This window comes from Scomber japonicus, chromosome 5 (assembly GCF_027409825.1).
Source record: "Scomber japonicus isolate fScoJap1 chromosome 5, fScoJap1.pri, whole genome shotgun sequence".
NCBI classification, from domain to species: Eukaryota; Metazoa; Chordata; class Actinopteri; order Scombriformes; family Scombridae; genus Scomber; species Scomber japonicus.
Window position 1 is genome coordinate 28,348,308 of NC_070582.1, and position 22,350 is coordinate 28,370,657.

The 22,350-nt window shown below is 36.5% G+C and overlaps 2 protein-coding genes across 3 annotated transcripts; one reads left to right on the forward strand and one right to left on the reverse strand.

The window, feature by feature from the left end:
* Nucleotides 1–910: 910 nt before the first annotated feature.
* On the reverse strand, nucleotides 911–9,385 carry LOC128358660 (cytochrome P450 2F2-like). Of its 2 annotated transcripts, XR_008321410.1 has the most exons (12): nucleotides 9,154–9,385; nucleotides 8,553–8,715; nucleotides 6,343–6,507; nucleotides 6,073–6,233; nucleotides 5,338–5,406; nucleotides 4,535–4,639; nucleotides 4,312–4,450; nucleotides 4,119–4,204; nucleotides 3,900–4,001; nucleotides 1,961–2,102; nucleotides 1,378–1,773; nucleotides 911–1,140 (listed from the first exon to the last, which is right to left on the reverse strand). XR_008321410.1 is itself a non-coding variant. In XM_053319006.1 (11 exons), the coding sequence occupies exons 1-11, from the start codon at nucleotides 9,313–9,315 to the stop codon at nucleotides 1,586–1,588; spliced, it is 1,482 nt and encodes a 493-aa protein (XP_053174981.1). In that variant the 5' UTR covers nucleotides 9,316–9,385; the 3' UTR covers nucleotides 911–1,585. The 2 variants fall into 2 exon arrangements, 1 of the variants encoding a protein (XP_053174981.1); XM_053319006.1 differs by having other exon boundaries at nucleotides 911–1,773.
* Nucleotides 9,386–11,671: 2,286 nt separating this feature from the next.
* LOC128358666 (cytochrome P450 2F2-like) lies at nucleotides 11,672–22,004 on the forward strand. The gene is made up of 11 exons (XM_053319013.1): nucleotides 11,672–11,928; nucleotides 13,208–13,370; nucleotides 14,615–14,767; nucleotides 17,193–17,353; nucleotides 17,837–17,905; nucleotides 18,018–18,122; nucleotides 18,228–18,363; nucleotides 19,791–19,876; nucleotides 20,389–20,490; nucleotides 20,689–20,830; nucleotides 20,942–22,004. The coding sequence occupies exons 1-11, from the start codon at nucleotides 11,770–11,772 to the stop codon at nucleotides 21,127–21,129; spliced, it is 1,464 nt and encodes a 487-aa protein (XP_053174988.1). The 5' UTR covers nucleotides 11,672–11,769; the 3' UTR covers nucleotides 21,130–22,004.
* The last annotated feature ends 346 nt before the right edge of the window (nucleotides 22,005–22,350 follow it).

Genomic DNA, 22,350 nt, shown 5'->3' on the forward strand with positions numbered 1-22,350 from the left:
ATAATGTGACGTTGTATAATGGAGATAACACCCTCAGTGAATCCATCACTTTGGTCTAAAACTAGCAATATTGACAATTTCAGTCACTGTAAGATTTTCTGTGTCTTCTTATGAATCTGCAGAGGATGAATGCAGATGATTTTGGTGATGCCCTAATTTTTTGCTCTAATTCATATTCTTCATTTTTCATATTTTCAGTAGATAAACACACTAGCTTTAGCAACACCCTCAGGCCATATTACAAAGAAATTGGGAGACAATTTAAAAGGAGTTTCATAAAATGAATATGTACAATGTTAGGGAATCTTCCATTACTTACGTATCATACATTGGCATACACTGGGCCAAACTAGGCTCTGAGGTCATTGTAAGGCTTGACTGTGAGACACTGTCTCCCCTTGAGACAGTAGTAGACAGTAGGTCTGTACTGTCTCTACTGTCTAGGCTGGGTCTTGGTCTTTTGGGGAAAACAGGAGGCACCTTTATAGTGTTGCTATGGCAGCAAAAGTCAGAGATGTATTTGCCTGTCTCTCTGAACAACAGAGGTAGCTGTAGTTGCATATTTTGGACAACGAGGACAAGGGTGCTGAGCTATGTTCCCAGACATTGTCCTCATCTGTACACCAATAGACTAAATTAGACTAAATTTATATGCTGTAGATGTGTAGGATCTGAATGTATTTGGGTATGGTTCACTTATGGCATTATCTGTGTGGCTTATTATAAGACTATCCTCAGAGGACCATAACTCTGCAGTTGAAGGGACCATCAGGACAGAGCATGTATACTGATTGTTCTTTCATTCTTCTTGATCAAGTCTCAATAAACCTTTTCAGCAACATCTTGGACTAGGCACTTTCTCCATTGATGTACAGTATGGGCTGCATATTTTAAAATCGACAACATAAACTACAAACCATTCTTTATTGACCAAAATGACAAAGTGATCTGATGATGTTACATTTTGTTTTAATCCCACAAATTCATTTTGACACCAGCAATGTGAGAAAAAGTGAGTTTTGGGAAAAGCAGTTTGTAGTTTCATGTGATAAGATATAATGTTATGATTCACAACACAGTTATTTGTCACAATTAGCAGCTTTGTTGCATTCAGTAAATGTCACAGTGTGGTTTACAGATCTTTTTTATGATGTTTCAAGATGAGTTATTATTGTTAACATGCTATGAGACTATTTCTCACCCTGCAGACACTAAGCAACATTAGCACTCATTATAATGTTTAAATATAAATGAGCTATCCACTCTTCCCATATGTTTTGGTATCTGGTGCTGGGCAGGTAAACAGCTGTTGGAACAGTGTGCAACCGCAAATTGATATGAGTGGTGAGACTGAAGTAAAATGGTGAAGCTGCAGACTGTGAAATCAAAACAATTATGTGAAAGACGCGATTATTCTCCGTAGAGCTGAGGGGAGCTCGCTATAAGCAAGGTCATACTTCATATACAAATAGCAATTAGTGCAACCAAAACTGGTTTTATATCAGAACATTGAATTTCATTTGATATGTCAGTAGCCCAGTTACAGTATCGGGGGAAAGCTCTGTCTTGCAAGTGTCATGACCTATCAGGCGGTTTTTCTGAACTGGACCTTCATGTCATAGGGTTTGGGCGTCTGGGTCGCCCCATAAACAGGAGTGAAGTCTGGCTCTCCTGCATCTTCAGGCCAGATGAACTTGAACTTCCTCAGCAGAGTCACCAGGAAGAGGAAGAGCTCCATACGAGCCAGACCCTCTCCGAGACACATACGAGGACCTGTGTTTAAGAAAACAAGAAGGAACTACTACAACCGTCTTTTCTACTGGAGCTATGGTGAATGTAAAATTTGATTGTAAGTGTGGTGATTTTCTTTACTTTTCTCTTGCCTGGTGATATTTTCTCACTCAAACCTTCTCCATCAATCTTCTGTGTATCTGTGAATGTAATAATCAATGTCTCGCACCTGTAGAGAAAGGCATGAAGGCCTCTGGTTTGACAAACTCTCCTTGGTCATTGAGGAAGTTTTCAGGGTTGAATTCATGAGGGGATTTCCACTGTCCCTCCTCAAACAACACTGACGACAGGTTGGGAATGATGACGGTTCCCTGAAGAACAAACAATAAAGAAGAACAGAGGTCTAATAAACCTGTAAACACATCAGATAAACCTTGTGGGTATCAGTTATGTGGAAAATGTGAACCTCCAAACAATGAAGGCGTAGAATATAACACATATGAAATAAATATTGTGGGTATGAGTAATAATAGATAATCAAAACATATATTTTTACACCAACACAATATTCACACATGAATAAATATTCACAACTACGCCTGTAGTAATAATCATCGCCTTATGGACATGACTTTTATCTTTTATTTTTACCTCAATATTGCCACACTTCACATTAGCAGCTAAGAGGCTACTCATGTCACATTGGCTAAGCAAGTAGTGTCCTCCATTCCTCACTGTGTACGTCCTGAATGAAAACTGCAGAAGCAGCGGCACTGCTTATATGGAATTAAAGGTAAATAACTCTGTCCTGACCCATAATGTTAGTCTGTGTTTTTACAGAAGCGTAGCTCCCACTCTCCAATCCCATGATTCACCCCCGTGCCTTATTATGCTATTATATCATCATTATATCAGTGGTATAAAATGACAATAATATTGTTTATCGCGATTATTTCTGAGACAATATATCGTCTAACAAAAGTAGCTATCATGACAGGTCTACTGATAACTTTCTAAACTACACAGGACTACACAGGAACCTGCTAATACTCTACAACTAAAACAATGAGAGTGATAGGAGACGTCTGAGAATTTTTCTGTCATTGTCATGACAAAAGTTTTCCTCTCTGTACTGGTTTTCACATCATCACAATAAGACACTTGGTATAGACATAGTTGTAGTCATTTGAAGACATAGCACAATGTATTTTCTCAAATAATTATACATACAGTAAATGTAGAGCAGCTGAAACTGTGAGAGGAAGACATCAAATAACCATTCATTCTTCCATTCATAAACAATGTTGCACTGGGTTTGCCAATTCACATTGTTCAATGCAAAATTGATCAAATTGTCATTAATTATGAAAATGTGACATATTTATGCTGCAACAACACTTCATATCAGTGTTTGCACTTTTTTGTGCTAGAATTAATGTTGAAATAATCAACTTTATACTAGACCACTCTTACAAATGTTTTTATTTTATTTTATATTTTATTCTTTTAGAGAAGAAGAGAAATATGGGTTTATGACTGCCACACAAAATGTGCATTTATGTATGTAAAATCACGAGTTAACATCATAAACTCTCGACTCTACCCTTAAATGTATTGATAACTTTTCTTCAAATCTAGAATACTTTTCACAGTATCATATAGAAGATACTCCATATCTGCTCGCTCCAACACTTCATTGGAGCCATATGACGCTCAAACTGAATGCTCAAACCAAAGTCATGTTTTAGTGGCTGCATAACTACAGTCAAAAGGTCGTCTTGAATCATTTACATGTAGATCTCTACCTGAACTTCACATTAAGTTCTTTGGCTTTGAACAGTACTTCACAGAGCAGCATACAGTTGTAAAAATGAACCTGAGATGGGAAACATTTGTATCACTAAAAAAAAGTTCCTAAATTTTTCTTGGGAAGTGATTTTGACCTGTAAGTGCTCAGAGGAATATTAGTATGATATAAGTAGAAGAAGTTTTCTTTAAAAAAACAAAAAAATAAAAAAATAAACATTACCCATTAGGTACAGTTCAGCCTCACTTCTGGCTGTAATTCCTCTTGGACTGTGAGATTTTATTATATATCTCACATATTTATTATATATTATATATATGTATATATATATATAATGGCACAAATGATGTTTTTTAGTTACCCTGGGTATGGAGTATCCCATCAGCTCTGTGTCATTAGTGGTAGAGTGGAAAACAGCTAGAGGAACAGTGTTAGCCATCCTCTGGATCTCATGAATGACAGCCTGCATGATAGAGACAGCTGTTACAATATGTTACTGTAGCATTGCAACATCTCAGATATACAACACCATTTCTATGATGATCCAATAACTTTTATTGTATGTGATATGAATCCCTACCTGCACGTAGGGCATCTGATGTCTGTCTTCAAAACTAGCTTGATCCTTCCCATCCAGGACTTTGTCTATTTCCTGCTGACAGCGCTCTGAGCAATACAGAAAGAGAGTGTGACAGGAAGTAGAAAACTATGCAAGATATGTCTCAGTCTGTCATTTGAGTGTTTCTGCATGTGTCAGCTGATTCCACAGGTACCTTGTATCTGTGGATAGTTCATCAGATAGAGGAAAACAGTGAGCATGGTGTTGGCGGTCGTGTCAGTCCCAGCAAAGTGAAGATCCAGAATATACGCACAAAGCTGGTCCTCTGAAAATGATGAGCCATCATCTCCTCTCTTTGCAACCAGATAAGAGAGAAAAAGAGAGAGGAAATACTACAAACTACTCCGTCATTATCAACCACCAAGAGAGATACACACCTTATCCAGTTCATCCAAGTAGCAGTCTATGAAATGTCGTGGTTTACCAGGAACTCTGCTCTTTTTGTTCTCAGCCAACAGCTCCAGACGTCTCTCATGTGCCATCTGTGAGGAGAAAAAAGGTTAACAAATGTTTTTAAATGAATTTTGACATAAGATTTAATGTCTTTCAAGGGCATGGATGTCTTTTCTTTTTCTATTCAGTATAAGTAAGGCTTTATTGTCCAAAACCACGACTTACTTCTTTTTATGCTCTGCTGATCAATATGAATTAAATTTACAGAGACACACAGCTCCACTTAATGGCCAAATCTTGATGTAAGCAGTTTGTTATAGTATATTATAGGTGAAACTAAAAATGATTTTCATTATCAATAAATAACGTAATAAAATAGTGAAAAATTATAAAAATTAAATTAACATTTGAAAACAGCATTTTTGCTCATTTTGGGCATTTTTGCTTAAAAAACAATTATTAATTATTATGATCAAAAGAATAAATGATGAATCCACAATCAATCAATCAATCAATCAATCAATCAATCTTTATTTATATAGCGCCAAATCACAACAAAAGTCATCTCAAGGCACTTTACACACAGAGCAGGTCTAGACTGTGACCCAACATTCCCACATGAGCAAGCATGGCATGGCGACTAATTATTACCTACATGATCCTTTCCTGCTTTCCCTCTTACTGTCATTGATCAGGGCATTTCTTCTGCTATAGACTACATAGTGGTCCACCTACTTAACTCATACATGGTTGCAGGAATTGGAAATAAAAGCTTTACGAAACATACCTTAAACAACTTAAAGGCTTTCTGGAAGGGCAGTGGCAGGTTTCGCACCATGGGAATAGAGTCATAAATCTGTATGAGAGAGAAAAATCATTAAAGATTCCCTCCAGGCCTGTTTTAACACATTTAAAAATACAATATGATTTGAATCATAATTGGCGTACAACAAGGTTTTTCTATAAAAAAAGTGAAATTACCTTGTTAGAAATTCTTAGAATGTCTCATTGAAATCCAGAATTTATGTTTAATGTTTAATTTTTAATTTTTAATTTTCCAACTCATCTTAGTGGACTGTGGATTCTTTTGAACTTATTAAATATTTTGCAGTAAGACTTTATAACAATAATATTAACAAGAGTCTCAAAGTCTCAGTCTTCTCGGTCATCATTGGAATAAAAACTTCAATCAGGAGGAAAAATTAAAGTCTTTCTGAGATGAGTATTGTCAGTACTGTAAGGAAAACTTCAGACAGTCTAGATTCCACAAATTTCCTAGATTTTATTCATCGTATCTGTTTCATCAACTAAAGAACATGTCAGTTGTATGATTGTGTTGGGAAAGGAGCCACAGCTGTTCAATTCATCCCATTCTAAGTAGTATTGAAACATGATCCATCTCCAAATCCACTTCTTTTTGTTCTTACATGTATGATACATAAACTTATCCTGTTATACTACCTCCACAACTTTAGTAGGGATACCTTGTTTGATTGGTTTTGTATTCAAAAATGTGACTCACCATACCCCAACGCCCATTGATTATTTTAGAGGTCTTGTGAAAAAGGTCAACAAAAAACTTCAAGAACTCATCGTCGTACTCAAACTGCCTCGCAAACAGGACTTGGCAGATGATGTTGGAGGCTGCGTTGTGGAACAGCAATTTAGGGTTCATGGTCTTACCTGAAAACCAAAAAAAAAACATGAATTAAACTTGACCTGAAAGAGCTGATAAAGGTGTGAAGTGTAATAAAATTATGAAAAAGATATAATAGGAGAGAAGCTGACATACCGATGCTCTGTTCCAATGGCTTTATGATGCGATGTATCTCTCCCAGAATCCTCTGCTCCATGGACAGTTTCCCTAGACCAAGGTTTCTCAGGGTCATCAGACCAAAGCGTCGGTGCTCTCTCCAGCCGGGGCTATAATCTGCCAGAATCACTCCTGGAGCGTTAGCTGCACACAAAAACATATAATAATAATGAATGACGTTTCAATGATTTCATTACAATTTTATTATATGTTGAAGCTTCTAATGACCTCCTGTTATAAACACATCAGATGGCACATTATACTGATGGCTCAAGCGTTGTATGTGGAAAAAGTCCATCAGTGTCATTATTGATACTACCACTAGATGGCGCCATAAAAATCAACATGTGGTCTCTAAGAGTGTTTCTGTGATTCATTAGCTATTATTTCTGTGTGGAAAAGAAGGACAGTTTTTACTTGCTTTGCCAGTTTAGTCACGTACTATACTTAAAGCATTTTGAGTTTTTTTTTTACTTTACTTTAGTATTTCCACTTCATACTACTTCATACTTAACTATTTTCGGAGAGATATGTGGTTAACTTTACTCGATGATTCAAGGACGGGTTCACAATTTTTCATGTGTTACAGTCAGAAGCCAAAAATGAACTTTGAAACCTGTTTTTCTTGCTGTAATAATCATTTTAATCATTTTATAATCTATAAATAATAAATAAGTAATTAAATTAGAGAGGTTAAGTGAGCAGTACAAAAAATCTCACAGTCCAAGAGGAATTACAGCCAGAAGTGAGGCTGAACTGTACCTAATGGGTAATGTTTAGATTAGTGGGTTTAACACTAACACTGGGAGCTTGAGAAGCTGCTGCACTGCTCTGTGCCATCTTGAAGTCAAAATACATAATGCATTTACAATCTAAGTGATGGAGGGACAAAATCCCCAGTCCTCCTTTCCTTCTGTGCAAAAATATATTTAGGTTTTTCTGAACTAATATGAACCTTGAGTCATCCAAATTAGTCAAGTCAGAGGAAACACAAAGAGGGAACTTGATGCTAAAAAGACTGTAAATGTGGCAGATATTCACTTGATATGACTAACTCGAACTTCACATCAACTTTAAATGCATTTTTGCACTAAATGACTATGTGGACACACTGGATTTAGGCCTCCGTCACTTACACTGTACAGTAAGTACATTTGAAGGAGCTCTTTTAAATAGGCAGTATGAACAGGAGGAATGATTACAGCAGGGAAAATCTTTTACACCTCTGACACCTGACTGCTGTTTAAAGACTTGAAAGTGAAGCTATCCTTTAAGATTTGGTATAAAAAACTGTGGTCATTTTACATGAAGCATCATTTAGATTTAAGCAAACAAGAACTTTTCCTTTTGAACACATTTTTCCTGTTAATACATATGTAATAAAATAATGGATGCATGACAATTTTTACATTGTGGAGTTGAGTGTTAGAGCATAGTATTGACATGATCACTGAGATTTGTGCCTGTCTCACACACTTTGGACTTTGTTGTCGTTAGTTTAACCTTCTGCCCCCTGAAAGTAAACATGCCCATTTTAGTTTTGGAACATACTGGAGTTTGTATAAAGAGTGTGACTGTGACCTGATTGCATCTAAGTGGATGTTAGACTTTCTCTGACCTCCTTATAGCAGTATACATTTCTAACATGGCCTTTCATGTAGTGAAAAGAAGATTAAATTACTGAACAAATGCACGATTATCATCACACATTTCATTTGTCTAATGTTTGCATTCTAGCAAAGTTGGTATGCTGCACAGTTAAAGTCATGGTATACAGTACTGTGCAAAAGTCTCAGGTAACCATTAGATTTTTTGTTTCAGCAATGCTATAATGACCATATATAATTATTTCTCAGTCTCTATAATAGAATACAACCATAAAATACAGGAAATGTATATGCAGTATTAAAAAACAAAAGAAAAAGAAAAGAAAAGAAAAGAAAAGAAGAAGAAAACAGCTTCTATTAGCTAAAGTGGCAAGTATTTAGTGTGACCTCCCCTTACACTTGAGCAATAGCAGGAAATATAGCTGGTTTTAATGTCAAGTATAATAAATTACTATATATTATCCTAGATTATCAGTAACATTATTCAGAAACAGCAAAGGGTGATAGGACATACCTATTTATAATAAAGTTATCAAAATAATCACTGCTTAGAAAAAAAAGACAGAAAACTTGCTCCACAACCTTTCACCATTATAGCATGATTGACCATTTGGTCCTGAGGTCTGCCGGAGAAGTCTGCAGCTTTGGTGACAAAGGCTTCTTTCAAGGCCTGCAAGCCATTGACGACGACTGCAGGCTTGGGCCCGATGTAAAGGCTGTACACGTTACCATAGTGCTTGGCTAGCTGAGGACAGAGACACAGAGTAGATCATAGCAAGCGTACATAGTTGACATGACCTATACTCAGTACAATCGGTCAGTGTAATGAGTCAATTATTAACAAGCTGTTATTATTAGTAAGAGAAGACAAAATGAGCTAAAGCACTTTTATTCCTCTGGACTTAAATGATGATAAATTATCCGCAATATGAATATGATGACAGAACCCAACTGTATATCAATGTAATTAGTCATTTTATGTGAAGAGCTCAATGAATCAGACAAGTCAAACAGTAGGGAAAGGAACAGCATAGCATTCTCGGAATCCGATGCAAAACAAAAACATATTATTGAACAAAATCCATTATTTTTCAGATCTTTATAGCTAATAAACTATAAGGGTTTAGAAATTCACAAATGCAAAAATAGTGACCATATTTATATTTTAAGATCCACTCTTTACCCTCTCCATGTCAGCGAGGGGACTCTCCAGATTGAGCTGCAGGATGTTTCCAAAGATGGGGATGGGTCGGGGGCCTGGAGGGAAATTTTTAGGCCTTTGGGTCCCAAAGAGGAGCAGCAGAAGCAAAACAGCCACCAGGAGAAGAGCCACAGATGCAAACATGATGAAACTGTAATTCTGACTAATTCACTTGCTTCTTTTCAATCTCTTATAGCTTTACTAACACACACAACCTTTGCACACTCTTGTGGCCTGATTACATAATGTCAATCATTGTCAATCCTGTGATTTTGACCTAAAGATCTGCACCAATCAAGAGATAACATTTTAGAGACATGCCAAATGTGCCTATCTCAATTTTCATGCCACAGTCGTCAGTCATGTCTGATGTGAGCAACCTTTCCATGATATCTGCTTGTTTATTCTAAATCCTGAGGAACATATTCTCAACAACTTTACTCAGTATGGGTCCAAATACACAGGATTACCATCTTCTAGACATTTTACTGACATTTTAACTGTTAATCTTTACTCCATCCATGTGATGAAGTATGATGAAGTCTGTTCTTGTGTATGTGTGATGTTATTATCAAATAGCACATTCAAAATCATGTGAGGGAGGACTGTGACTTATTACATCTATCTCTTCACTGCTGGAGACCCTCCCAGCAGCTGAGGTCAGGCCTGTCAACTTCTCTTATAGCCTGAGGAGATGTCATCACTTGGAGTGTAAGTGTAATATCCAGTCAGACACTTGTTGAACTACAGTAAGGATTTCACCATAGTGGCTAAAATAATAGTCAGACACAGATGTTTGTCTTTTCCTCTTTATACAGACTCAATATTGTTTTTATTTCATATCTAGATATAAAATACATACAACATGGTTTTCATGTTCAAAAATGTATGTTGTTGTGTTTAACATGACATGTTTATGTGATGTTAAACGCATTATTCAATTCTGTCCACCTGAGGGAGCCATTACCTACTATTTGTCCAATCAGTGCAGTGGTGTACTGCAGTCTAACTGTTGCAAATGCCATAATGCTGAATAGCAGCAGGGGATTCTGATAGGGGCGATATGGGCAGTAGCATCTTACCGGGGGTGGCATGGGGTGCAAGCGCCAAAAGAAACCAAAACAGTGGGTGCTCGAGTTTTAGTTTGTGAACTAGTAGCTTCTACCTGCTGAGAAAATCTCACAGTCAGAATAGAAGTAGGAGATGGGGAGGTATAGGCCAAGTTCAGGTCAGGGTTAGTGCCCCATTTTATATGGTAGCCTAATGATGTAAAAAGTAAAATCAGCCACTAAAAATGAATAAAACCCAATTTATAATTTTATTTATACATTTATTTTATTATTTATGTGTGTTGTTCTTCTATTTGTATATTTGTGTAATATAGAATTTATGAAATACATTTTTATATTTTATTTTATATTATTTGTTTTTACTAGCAATATGTTATAATTCATAATAATTTCATTCTTTATTCATGCTTTGTATATATATAAGATTACAACATTGTGTGTGTGGATGCATGTGGGTGGGCGTGTGTGTGTGTGTGTGTGTTTTAGTGGTGGGGGGGTTAATACATTAGTATGTAAAGACATGATGAGTCTCCTCATAGAACCTAGATACTTAGATATACCTGCTAAACTTGGGGACACACACACCAAGTGGGTTACACCTCTATAAGGATGAGATGTGATCACTTCTGATTAATCAGAAAATACAAATAAAATATTCCAAAAAAGAATTGATATCAGACTGACTGTGGTGGACCCGTCTGGACAAAAGTCCAGGGCCGATATTCAGTGCCAATTTAGCATTGCATAACATGTGTAGAGGGCATTCAGTCAAGTGGACCAGAGCTTTTTAACTCAGTTTTCCGTACCTTTTAGCACTTTGGCTTCATCATTTTGTGCTGCAGCTCTTCCTCTCATACTTCAGAGAATAGTGACAAATACAAAAAGTTACAAAAAGTTACAGTGAATCATTTATGCGCTCATTACTTCAATTTCTGCCCATTTGTCTTGCACCTGCCTCCTCTATATAACTCAGGTACATCATGTCAAACCTTGTCAGAACTCGTTCCTCTAAAAGTGAGACCTTTCTATGTTTTTTTTTCTTTCTCTTTGCCTGAAGTGTATTTTAATAATAGGTAGATTCTTGATGTGTTGATGAAGAAGGAAACCACCGCTGACACGTCTCACTTGTATATTTTAAAGGTTTTATTACAAAAGAGAACAGTGTCAAACATCCAATCTTGAGAGTGTCCTCTTCTTCAGCTGTAGCTCCCCCTTATATAGTTTCTTCTTTCTAAAACAAATACCTTCTAAAAAACTGGTCAGTTCAGAAAAAGACAGGGCCTGACCTGACTTTTCACCTTGACCTAAGCACAATATCTGTGTTAAATCCATCTGTTTCATCAAGAGATGTCCCCAGGTTTCACATACAGTAACAAAGGACAAAGACAGAGCAGATACTACATGCTCATTCACCTTTAATACAGAGGAGCAAAGTACACAACAAGGAGAGGACGGGCTAAAAGCTGAGCAACTGCTTGTGAAGCAAATCAACCAGCCACCCTCTTCAGTTCAGCTCAATCCATCCACCATGTTGACTTTAATCCTCCTATGGGTCTGTGTTTGCTTTCTCCTCGCTCAATTCATATCTCGGAGACCAAAGAACTTTCCACCGGGTCCCACTGTCCTGCCGTTTTTGGGAAACGTCTTGAGCTTAAGCCTAGAAAACCCCTTAAATGACTTTGAGAGGGTAAGAAAAACAATGTTATGCTCTTCCAATGCATCAAATTGTTATGTAATACATGTAATGACTATTATAAGTACTTAAAATGGGTCTAGATCAGTTAAATACCTACACTTGTGGCCAGTTTGTGCTGCTTTTCCTTACAGTTCTAATTTCAAGAGTTGCTGTGTCACTTAACGTTTATGAATAAAACCTTTTTGGTGTGTGTTGTAAAATAGAAACACATGCAAATCCACTAAATATGTGCACTATATACTGTGCTTCTAAGGGCAAGGAATGTTTAAAACAGCACAGCCGTTTTCCTGTGATTGAGCAATATGTGGTGGTTGTCTGTACAGAGTTGACCATCTGTGCACTTTGACTAAACAGTACAGGCTATACACACTGGGTGTTTTCATACTAATGTCAAATACAATGAATTAATGGTCTTTTTAAGCCAGTACATGAGAACTTAATACAATATGGGTGAAAGGGGATAGTTTTGTGGTGCGCTGAAAAGTTTCTTTTAAGAACAAGACTTCAGACTTTCCTTACAGAAATGTGCCAGAGGTTAATCTACAAACCTGGCTGTTACAAGTAATCTTGATAAGGTTTCTAGTAAGAGATATTTGTGTTAATTTTTACAATAGAATCATATTTTTTCTATTCTCTGAGCACCACAAACAAAATAAAATGTCAGAAGTCCAGAACTAGTTGCAGAATTCTCACAATGATCTCAGGACAGGGCAATTATAACCAAAACTATCTGCATTCCTAGATAACATGAGCTGTAGGTGTAATCACATACTGCTGTGATTTCAGTGATTTGTCCCTTTTTAACCCTTACACACTGTTCAGGTCAAATATGATCCTTTCTGACATTTAAAAGCCACATAAATTACATTATTTAAGCCTGAAATGTTATGACCTTTCCTACAGTGGCCTAGAATGTCCAAAAATGTAAATATTTTTTAAATTCTATGTTTTTTAAAAAGATAATCATGAATCCTAATATTCAAATATTGTCAATATAAATAATTTAACAGAAATAATTATGGCTGTTATGTTCTCATTTTAGATTTTAGATAATATGGTGTGATTGTGACTGTATTTTCACTATAATTGTGTCAAATGTAAAGAAAACATACATTTGTGGTTCAAAGGTATAGGTATTAATTATAAAGGAATACTTACGATGGGTCAGAATATGAACAGTATGTAAGGGGTTAAAGAGTAACATCTGTCTGTTATGTGATATTCTGAACACATATTTCAAAAACTGACAAGCCATGTTGTTTTGTCTCAGCTGAGGAAGACTTACGGAAATGTCTACAGTCTGTACATCGGCAGCAAACCAGCTGTAATCATCAATGGATTGAAAGTCATGAAGGAGGCGATGGTGACTAAAGCTACTGAGTTTGCTGGACGACCCCAAGACCTGTATGTCAATGATACCACCCAAAGGAAAGGTAGGAGAGACGTGAACTGTCAAAGGAGAGGTATCAGACATTCAGAGGAACATGTGGCAATAGTATATCTCCTTCAGATGGGACAGTAATCAACACCATTAGGGATGCCCCTTAAAACCAGTTTCAAAATGAGGAATAAGTATTTTGAAGTTTTTTTCAGTACTAGATGAAACCTTTATGAATAAAAAGCTAAAAGAAATCTGTTAAAAGGCACGATTCCATAAAAGTCTTTCGTCATTGCCACTATATTTTACACAGTTATAGCAGTCTTCAGTTCTCCACAGACAGACAAAAGTAATGCCATCCATCTTTTATCTTTAATAAAATAAAAACCAGATAATTTTACAGCCATTAAGATAAAAAATATCATGCTAGTGGAAATTATAACCCTAACCCTAACCCTAAATCCTTCAGTCCACTTATCAAGTACAAACAAAGAGGATGCCTATGAGGTCAGATTTAAAGAAGAATTGATACACTTTTATTGAATCGATTGTCTGATGCTGAATAGCCAAATAGATTAAGATTAAGAAGAAGGTGGTCTGCTTATAGTGAGGAAAATATACACGTTCAACTTTAAATCATAACCATGAAGATTTACACCACACATCACTGCAGGCATGAATTGCTCATGCTAATAGTCCAGTGCACCATTGTTTGCCATTTCCATCATACTTGCTGGAATGATCAAACATCATTAGCATAATATATCATCTGCATGTGCTTCCACCTCAGAAATTACTCTGCAGAGACTGTAGAGCTCTCCCTCCAGTTCAAATCACTATTAAGACTACAGCTATTGATTGTTTTCATCATCAGTTACTTTTCTCCATAGATTAGTTGTTTGGCCCATAAAATATCAGAAAACCATGAAAAAAGTTGATCACATTTCCCCAAGTTGACGTCTTCAAAATAATTATGCATTTTATTACCATTTTGTATACTGTTGCAAAAGAAATGCGTATAGGGTGTTTTTACAGCTCTCAAATGTAAAAATGGGTCAAATTTGACCCTGAACAGTATGTAAGGGTTAAAGTGTAACTTAGTGTGGATAATAACTATCATTAAAACTCTCCAATCTGAATCTCAAGTTTGAAAGTAAATAAAGGTAATACATTAAAGTACTGCAGAGAGAAAATGATAAAACAGACTGGAGCAGACTGGTGTTTTGAGAAAATGTTGCCTTAGATGATCTGTTCACATGTTCATACTATGTGCTCTTTGTGTCAACACACCTGTTGCAGGAGTGATTCTGGCAGATTATGGCCACAGTTGGAAGGAGCATCGTCGCTTCGCTCTGACGACTTTGAGGAACTTTGGTCTGGGGAAGCAGTCCATGGAGGAGAGGATTCTGGGAGAGACACAGTACATCATGAAAACATTGGAAGAGCACATTGGTATGTCATCTGTAGTTCCACACAACCCTGATACAGCTTTAATCAGAACAGGTGTACTGTACACTAAATTCTCCCCACTAACAGCAGCAGTGTCTTTACATAAAGCAATTGTTTAAATATTACCACATGGATTTTAATTTATTAGTATGTGGATTTCCGCCTACACTCTGTTCCTGTTTTGTTCTTTTAAATTTTTGTACAATACTGTGTTGCACTTAAGACTGTGATATACTTTTTACTAATCCAGTGTCATAACAGTTTGTGAAATAGCCACAAAATGTAATCTATAGATTCATGTATGTGGGCATGAATTCTTTTTTATTTGGAAGTATGTTAAATGCCTGCATCATATTTTTTTCAGAAGCACAGAAGCTGTATTTGTTATTCTTTTTTTTTTTAAACTATAACAGCTACTCAGTGTCTAATCACAAGATTTTATCCCTGGCTTTATTTCTTTCTTCTCAGTTATTGACAGAAGCGTAGGCTACAGAGGTGCATTGTGTTGTGGGTGCGTTGCACTATTGTTTTGGGTTTTTGGTATTTCAAATTCCCACCAGTCAGCCACAACCCGAATGCAAACACTACTGCCTCTGTTTAGAAAAGGCATTTTATAGCCTGTGATTGTAAAATGTAAATTACTCTTTCTATTTTATATTTCCAAGAATATATGGCAGAGGATTAATTAATATAAAATTATCCAGTTAAGCACTCAAATGTGTATGTGCATATGTGTGTGTGTGTGTGTGTGTGTTTGTGTGTGTGTGTGTGTGTGTGTGTGTGTGCATAGCCATATAAACCGGATAAAGATGTTATCAAAGTGGACTTTACATCCCTCATTTAATCCTTGCCCTTTTCACTTTCATTTATTTCATCAAGCTGAACTTTGCATTTAACCTCCACTGTTACATCATTGAATTATTTATGTATAATTGAATTATTTATGCACATGTCACATGGCCTTGTCACTTCATATATTTCATACACTTCATTTCATTTTTGAGGAGGTCCTTTGTCCCTGGGGCCATCCAGCTTTATAACTCCACACTGTAAGAGAGGGATGACTGACTTTCCTTCTTTTTTTTCTTTTTTGGACTGACTGACTGTACGACCTGACTTAATATGGGCTACTGAATGCCTTCATTTCCTTCGGGATTAATACATCTGCACACGTTTCATTACAAGTTTTATATCCCATTTCAAAACTATTATTACTTAGTCCATTAGTCCATTATAACATTTTAAAATTTCAATGTAATTTGAATATTACTTTGTTTACTTAATTTTTATTAATATTACCTTTCTTTTGTCTATTTTCATTCTTCAGTGTTGCAGTTTTTGTGAGTAACCATACATTCGTTGTATGCTTACATTGGTTTATGAAAATGCTTCTGGTTGAAAGGATTACATTGTTTCTAACATAAAATCCTGAGGGTTACAACCTGAGAACCCAATCAAACTAGGCTTTAACTTGAAACTTAAACTGAACCAAATACATCATATCAGTATGAAGATTCTCCATGGCTTATACTGACCTTTAAACCTTGACGCATGTTTGAAGGCCTATAATTTAGCAACAGAAGGGGCTACAGACAGAGAGCTCTCAACATCTGCTATTGTGATTATAGTCGACAACTGAGGGTATGGTCAAATACTGTACAGGTAAAATATGGTTCAATTTAGTTTTCACCCATTTAACAACTAGATATTGAAAGTTTGGTTACACAGATGTGTTTACCATCCCCTTTAACCCCTCAGTGTACTCTCAATTCAGTATTTACAACTAGGGTTAACCCTAACCCTAACCCTAGCAGCTTAATTCAAATCAGCACCACAGAAGTAGTTGTTGCAGGTTAAACAGGGTTGCAAAAATATATATTTACTGAAACTATAAAATATCAATCAAATACAATGATCTAGTAATTACTCTGCATCTAGATGATCTATTTAAAAAAAAATAAAGATGTTGGTTTATTTTAGATGTCTTAGCCAAAACAGCAGTCCTCATACAACACAAAGCTCTTGCAGGAGCCACAATAGTAAAATAATTACTGGCTGCATTCATGTTTGTGTTTGTGTGTTGAGACATGTTGAGGATATCATTAATATGAATAGTGAGGAAAATCATTCCTCAGTGGGTGATATGGGCCAGTCACTGTACTGATAGAGTTAAATTAAAATAAAAAACAAGGATAAAATCTTGTGATTAAATGTTGAGTAGCGCTTATAATTTAAAAAAAAGAATTACAAATAAGAAAAAAAAGACACAATAGGATCCCTCATACATACCTCCAAATGAAATACATTAGTTTGAATGTCATGCTGGGTGTCATGAAAAAAATTTAAAATGTGTGTCCATGTACACGAATCTAATAATTGTATGTTATCATGACTAAGAGCTGCTTTAATACTAGCTTTCCTTTGACAGGCAAAACCTTGAGTCCTCAACTTATGTTTCATAATGCGGCGTCCAACATCATCTGCCAGGTTCTGTTTGGTCGACGCTACGACTATGATGATGACTTCATCAAAGTGATTGTTCAGTGCTTCACTGAGAATGCCAAGTTAGCCAATGGACCGTGGGCTATGGTGAGTCAAAGCATGTTTCCAGCTGGTTCCAGCTAGTTTTTCAGTTGCCCACACAAAATGTTTAGAATAAAACCCAAAGATACCTGAACTTATGAACCTTTAGCATCCTCTGGCATTCTGGTATCCACAACTTTTTATGATCCTCATTCTCACACCTGGTGTAGCTGTTAAGTGTGTCACACTCACCTGCAAAACACACCATGGCGCATTGAAGATCAAGATTTGCATTAGAGGGTTTGGTCTTGTTCTCCAGAAGCTCCTTGGGGCTGTCTGAAATAACTGTCTTCTCAAACCATTCACACTCCTGCAATTTTGGTGTGTTGGTGATTTTCAGTTGAACTGGATTAAGGTTAGGGTCGGGGTTGGGTTAGTGAAATGAACTTTTATCTCAGTGGTACATTGTCTCTTAGCTTTTTTCATTGAAGTGAAACATTTCATACTAATATCATCTAGATTCAATTAATGATGAATCTTTCTTTACAGTTGTATGACTCCTTTCCCATGATTCGTAGCCTGCCGCTGCCCTTCTCCAAGGCCTTTAAGAATGTTGCGGTATGTTCATAACAAATTATAAAAAATGTCATTTCAAACTCTTGCTGCAACAGATTTTTTGCTCTAACCTCACACAGAGAACTACAACCAACAAATGATTTATGTTTTTCAGACTTGTCAGAAAATTGCAAAGCGTGTGTTGGCCGAACACAAGAGGACCAGAGTCACTGGAGAGCCACGGGACTTTGTTGACTGCTATCTGGAAGAACTAGAAAAGGTGTGTGTGTGTGTGTGTGTGTGTGTGTGTGTGTGTGTCAGTAAGGTTAATTAGCATAATGTTGCTTAATGTTTGCTTGCTTTAAAATAAATGTTCTCTTTTTAGAGAGATGACACTACTACATTTTCAGAGGAACAACTCTCTATGTACGCTCTTGATATTCACTTTGCTGGAACTGACACAACCTCCAACACCTTGCTTACTGGATTCCTTTACCTTATGACCCACCCACACGTACAAGGTAGGCATGCATAGATAATCATGGATTACTTCTCTATAGTTCTACCATTGTCTTTCCATCTATCTAAAGTCACAAACAGAGTTGGCATCTATCATGGAAGACATTTTGACGTATGTGACATCACAAAATCTGTGATAAGATGTAACAATGAAAGAAACAATACCATGCAAGATTACAATTTATGAATATTTACACAAGGAGTATATACATCATAGCAACTAGAGCCAGACCAACATATCGGGTCAGCCGATATTATCGGCCTATTAATGATATAGGCAGTGTTTGATCCTTTGTCTTTATTCAAGTTTAATATATGTACATATGTTTTTGTTGTTGTATGTTTTACAGTGAATTTTACAGTTTTAGTGCACTGTGTTTATAGTTAAACTGTAAAATATCATGCCTCCATCATATAACTTGTATTTGACAAACACATTGCAAAAAATGTGCATTTTATATACATATTTTGTATATGTAAGACTATCGGACAATATATCAATATCAGAATTTTTTACTCCCTAATATCGGTATCGATATCACCGCCAAAAATCCAGTATCAGTCGGGCTCTAGTAGCAACAGTCCTGAATCTAAGATGTGACAAATGTCCAACCTGCAATGTGGTGTAGATTTTCTAATATTGGTGTCTTTCACAGAAGACATTTTTACATGTCATAGTACAAAAAGAACAGGTGTGTATAATGAAATGAGCATGGCTGAATTGTGTTTACTGCTTCAGTTTATCCATCCGTCTCCCATTCTTCAGGCATCTTCAAATGTTCTAGTGTGTTTTTTTCATTTTTTATTTACCATTCATTTATATATCAGGGACAAAACACATTCATTAACACCAATGTGATTTAGACAAAAGGCTTATGTTCATCAGGGTAGGTTATAGGTGTCGTTTAATAAATGTTGATACCAGTACCAATCCAAGCACCCTTAAAGTGATACACATACCGATTGAGTACTTCATTCGATACCCGCCATGTGAATAGAAGCATTAAATTGCAACTTCACCACCACAGACAGGTTGTAGCTGCTGTGGCAGTGGGACAATCACATGTTGCATTAAATCAAAGAATGCTTGCGGTGATTGGCTGTGAGCCAGTCCATACAAATAGTCATATTTTGCAGTGCAAAATGGATGGATTGCAGGTATCATTGGATGGGAGATGTTTCCATACTAATTGCTATTGATTTATTTCGGTTGATACCACGAAGATATCAAGTACTGATACCCAACCTTACAATGGAAACAGTGGATCATTCATGCCATCATTCTGCCATTTACCATCCTCTCTATACCTGTCACCCACTCTCAGTCATGTTCGTTATCATGTTGTTGCTGTTCACATTTCAGTTGCACTGCAAAACATGGAATGTAACTTTTTTTCTCCCTGCTCAACCCCCCCGCTATATTTTTCAGAACGTTGTCAGCAGGAGATAGACCGGGTGTTGGAAGGGAAGGATCACGCTAGTTTCGAGGACAGACACAGCATGCCTTACGTGCAGGTAAATCATTGGGTGTCAGAATAATTTGACTTTAATTTCATGTGCACAACTGACTCTCATGGGTATATTTATCAGAGTGTGACTGACACCAACTCTTCTCAAGTCAGGGGAGTATTCGCAAAAGTAGATTTGGAGATCCCTGCTTTTAAACTGCCTTTAAACATTAATTCTGCTTTTCTTATCCTGGTTGTCAACATTTTGTTGACAGGTTTCCACGTTGTCAGTTTGAGCTTCTGAGGGCCTGCACTGTTTTTCTTCTGTCCTAAGCCGAATAAAGCATAAAGACAGAGCTGCTCTTTAAATATGCTGTTTAAAGAAGAGCAGTGTTTTACTGCCCTTTCAAGCCCTTTTTTTCTGAGTGTTGTATCTGTAACCACACCCGGCAGTGATGTCATGGTGTCCTGGAGTACGTCTTTATATCACTGCAGCAAACTGAGGAGTTAAACCACTAGAGGTCAGCAAAGACTTTTAATGGTGGGTTAAGTTATTCTTTAAATGTCTTTTCTTCCAAGGCTGTGGTCCATGAAATGCAGAGGGTCGCCAACACTGTGCCACTCAGCGTCTTCCACTGTACCACCACTGACACAGAGCTCATGGGATATTCCATTCCCAAGGTAAGAGGCAACAGCTGTTAAATAGTTTTGGTATTGTTTTGGCAAATCTCACAGACACACCGGGCTTTTCTGCAAGTAACAGTTCGTAATTAATCATAAATTTCTTGATTTCACTGCTTGTAAGAACACTGTTGCCTCTCAAAGTAGGTAACAGATTTTCCAAACAGAGTAACAAACCCTTCTTCACTTTCTCCTCAGGGTACAATGATCATCCCTAACTTGACCTCACTGCTGCAGGAGGAGGGACAGTGGAAATCCGTTCATGGATTCAACCCTGAAAACTTCCTCAATGACCAGGAAGAGTTTGTTAAACCAGAGGCCTTCATGCCTTTCTCTGCAGGTACGAGAGCATAAAAAACAAACATACAGGTCTTGTTGCATCGCAGCTGAAATTTCATGCACACATAAGATGGGTTTAATCAATGACTTTGAGATCTTGTTTGTGTCTCAGGTCCCCGTATGTGTCTCGGAGAGGGTCTGGCTCGTATGGAGCTCTTCCTCATCACGGTGACTCTGCTGAGGAAGTTTAAGTTCATCTGGCCTGAGGATGCAGGGAAACCAGACTACACTCCAGTCTATGGGGTCACTCTGACTCCCAAACCTTATCGCATGGAGATCCAACTCAGGGAAAGGCAGTAAAGTGGTCTGCAGATGCAGTGGAGATGAACCCAGTTAAACACCAGCAGTCGGTTATACCTAGAAACAAATATGATGGCTTTTGTGTAACCTTTACTGGCCTTTAATAACACATGTAAAATGTGCCAAATGTTGGGTGAACATTCCAGTGGAAGACAATTATTATACAACGTTAATACTTAACAGTATTCAATTAATTGATTAGTTATAATCAACTTTGTATTGCTGCTTTAGGTATTGATATTCTTGCTAAGACAAAAAACACAGAAAATGTTTAGTTGACTTGGGAATTGGGACTTTCTGTTGTTTGGATTTGATTCATTATAATATGTATAATACTTATACTGACACTAATATACGTATTGCATATTTATATATGAACACTAATATAATAATACAGTACCACTCAAAAGTTTGAATTGTATGATGTATATTATATAATGTATATTATATATGTTAAATGATGTTTTGACATATCGTTAGGTCCTGCAGTGGGTATCAGGCTATGCCAATATAAACTTAATGAACCCTCTGTTAATCAACATTCTGTAAACCTGACGTAATGTACCTTTAAACCTTTAAATATATATAATATAATCTCAATGATTCCCCTATTTTTCTAGCTCCTCTAATATTGCATACCAGTAGTTATATTCACTGCCACATCTACCATTAACTAACTAGTGAATACAATAGTGGCCTGAGTAGTGAATGTAAATATGTAGTTTAACAGTGTTTCAAGAATTATGAATATATTGTACTGGATCTCTGTATTGGTAGGAACATGGATGGGACCATTATTGGTATGTATTGGTACTTTGAATGACATTGTCACGCTCTGTATGCCCCTTCTGAATAAAGAGTAATGGGGGATCTTACCCTGGCCTGGTTCCTTTTCAAAAAATCCTCTTAACTCTACATTCATTAATATCATACTGTCTAAAAAAGAAAACACAAATATTCTGCCTCTGAAGTTTTTGTTTTACACAAAAAAACCCTACATAATAATAATTTCAATAGAAAGAAAAATAAATAAATAAATAAAAGGTAAAGGCATAAGTGACAGGCATCTTCTATTAAAACATTTCTGAATAGATGTTGATATTAGATACATTGATCATATTGTTTTATATATTGTAGAGACTCGAAATAATATTTTATATCAATTAAAAATATCTTCTTTTTGTTCAATACATATCTTATGTACATTTTTATTTAAAAAAA

What these genes read in the sequence shown, in the direction of transcription:
- LOC128358660 (XM_053319006.1), bottom strand. Translation starts at nt 9,315, where the DNA reads ATGTTTGCATCTGTGGCTCTTCTCCTGGTGGCTGTTTTGCTTCTGCTG. An exon ending in TCAATGGGCGTTGGGGTATG is followed by an intron (nt 5,407 to 6,072) that starts GTGAGTCACATT and finishes TCTCTCATACAG; the next exon opens with ATTTATGACTCTATTCCCAT. An exon ending in CTTCATGCCTTTCTCTACAG is followed by an intron (nt 1,774 to 1,960) that starts GTGCGAGACATT and finishes TCTTAAACACAG; the next exon opens with GTCCTCGTATGTGTCTCGGA.
- LOC128358666 (XM_053319013.1), top strand. Translation starts at nt 11,770, where the DNA reads ATGTTGACTTTAATCCTCCTATGGGTCTGTGTTTGCTTTCTCCTCGCT. An exon ending in CCAATGGACCGTGGGCTATG is followed by an intron (nt 17,354 to 17,836) that starts GTGAGTCAAAGC and finishes CTTTCTTTACAG; the next exon opens with TTGTATGACTCCTTTCCCAT. An exon ending in ATCTGGAAGAACTAGAAAAG is followed by an intron (nt 18,123 to 18,227) that starts GTGTGTGTGTGT and finishes TTCTCTTTTTAG; the next exon opens with AGAGATGACACTACTACATT.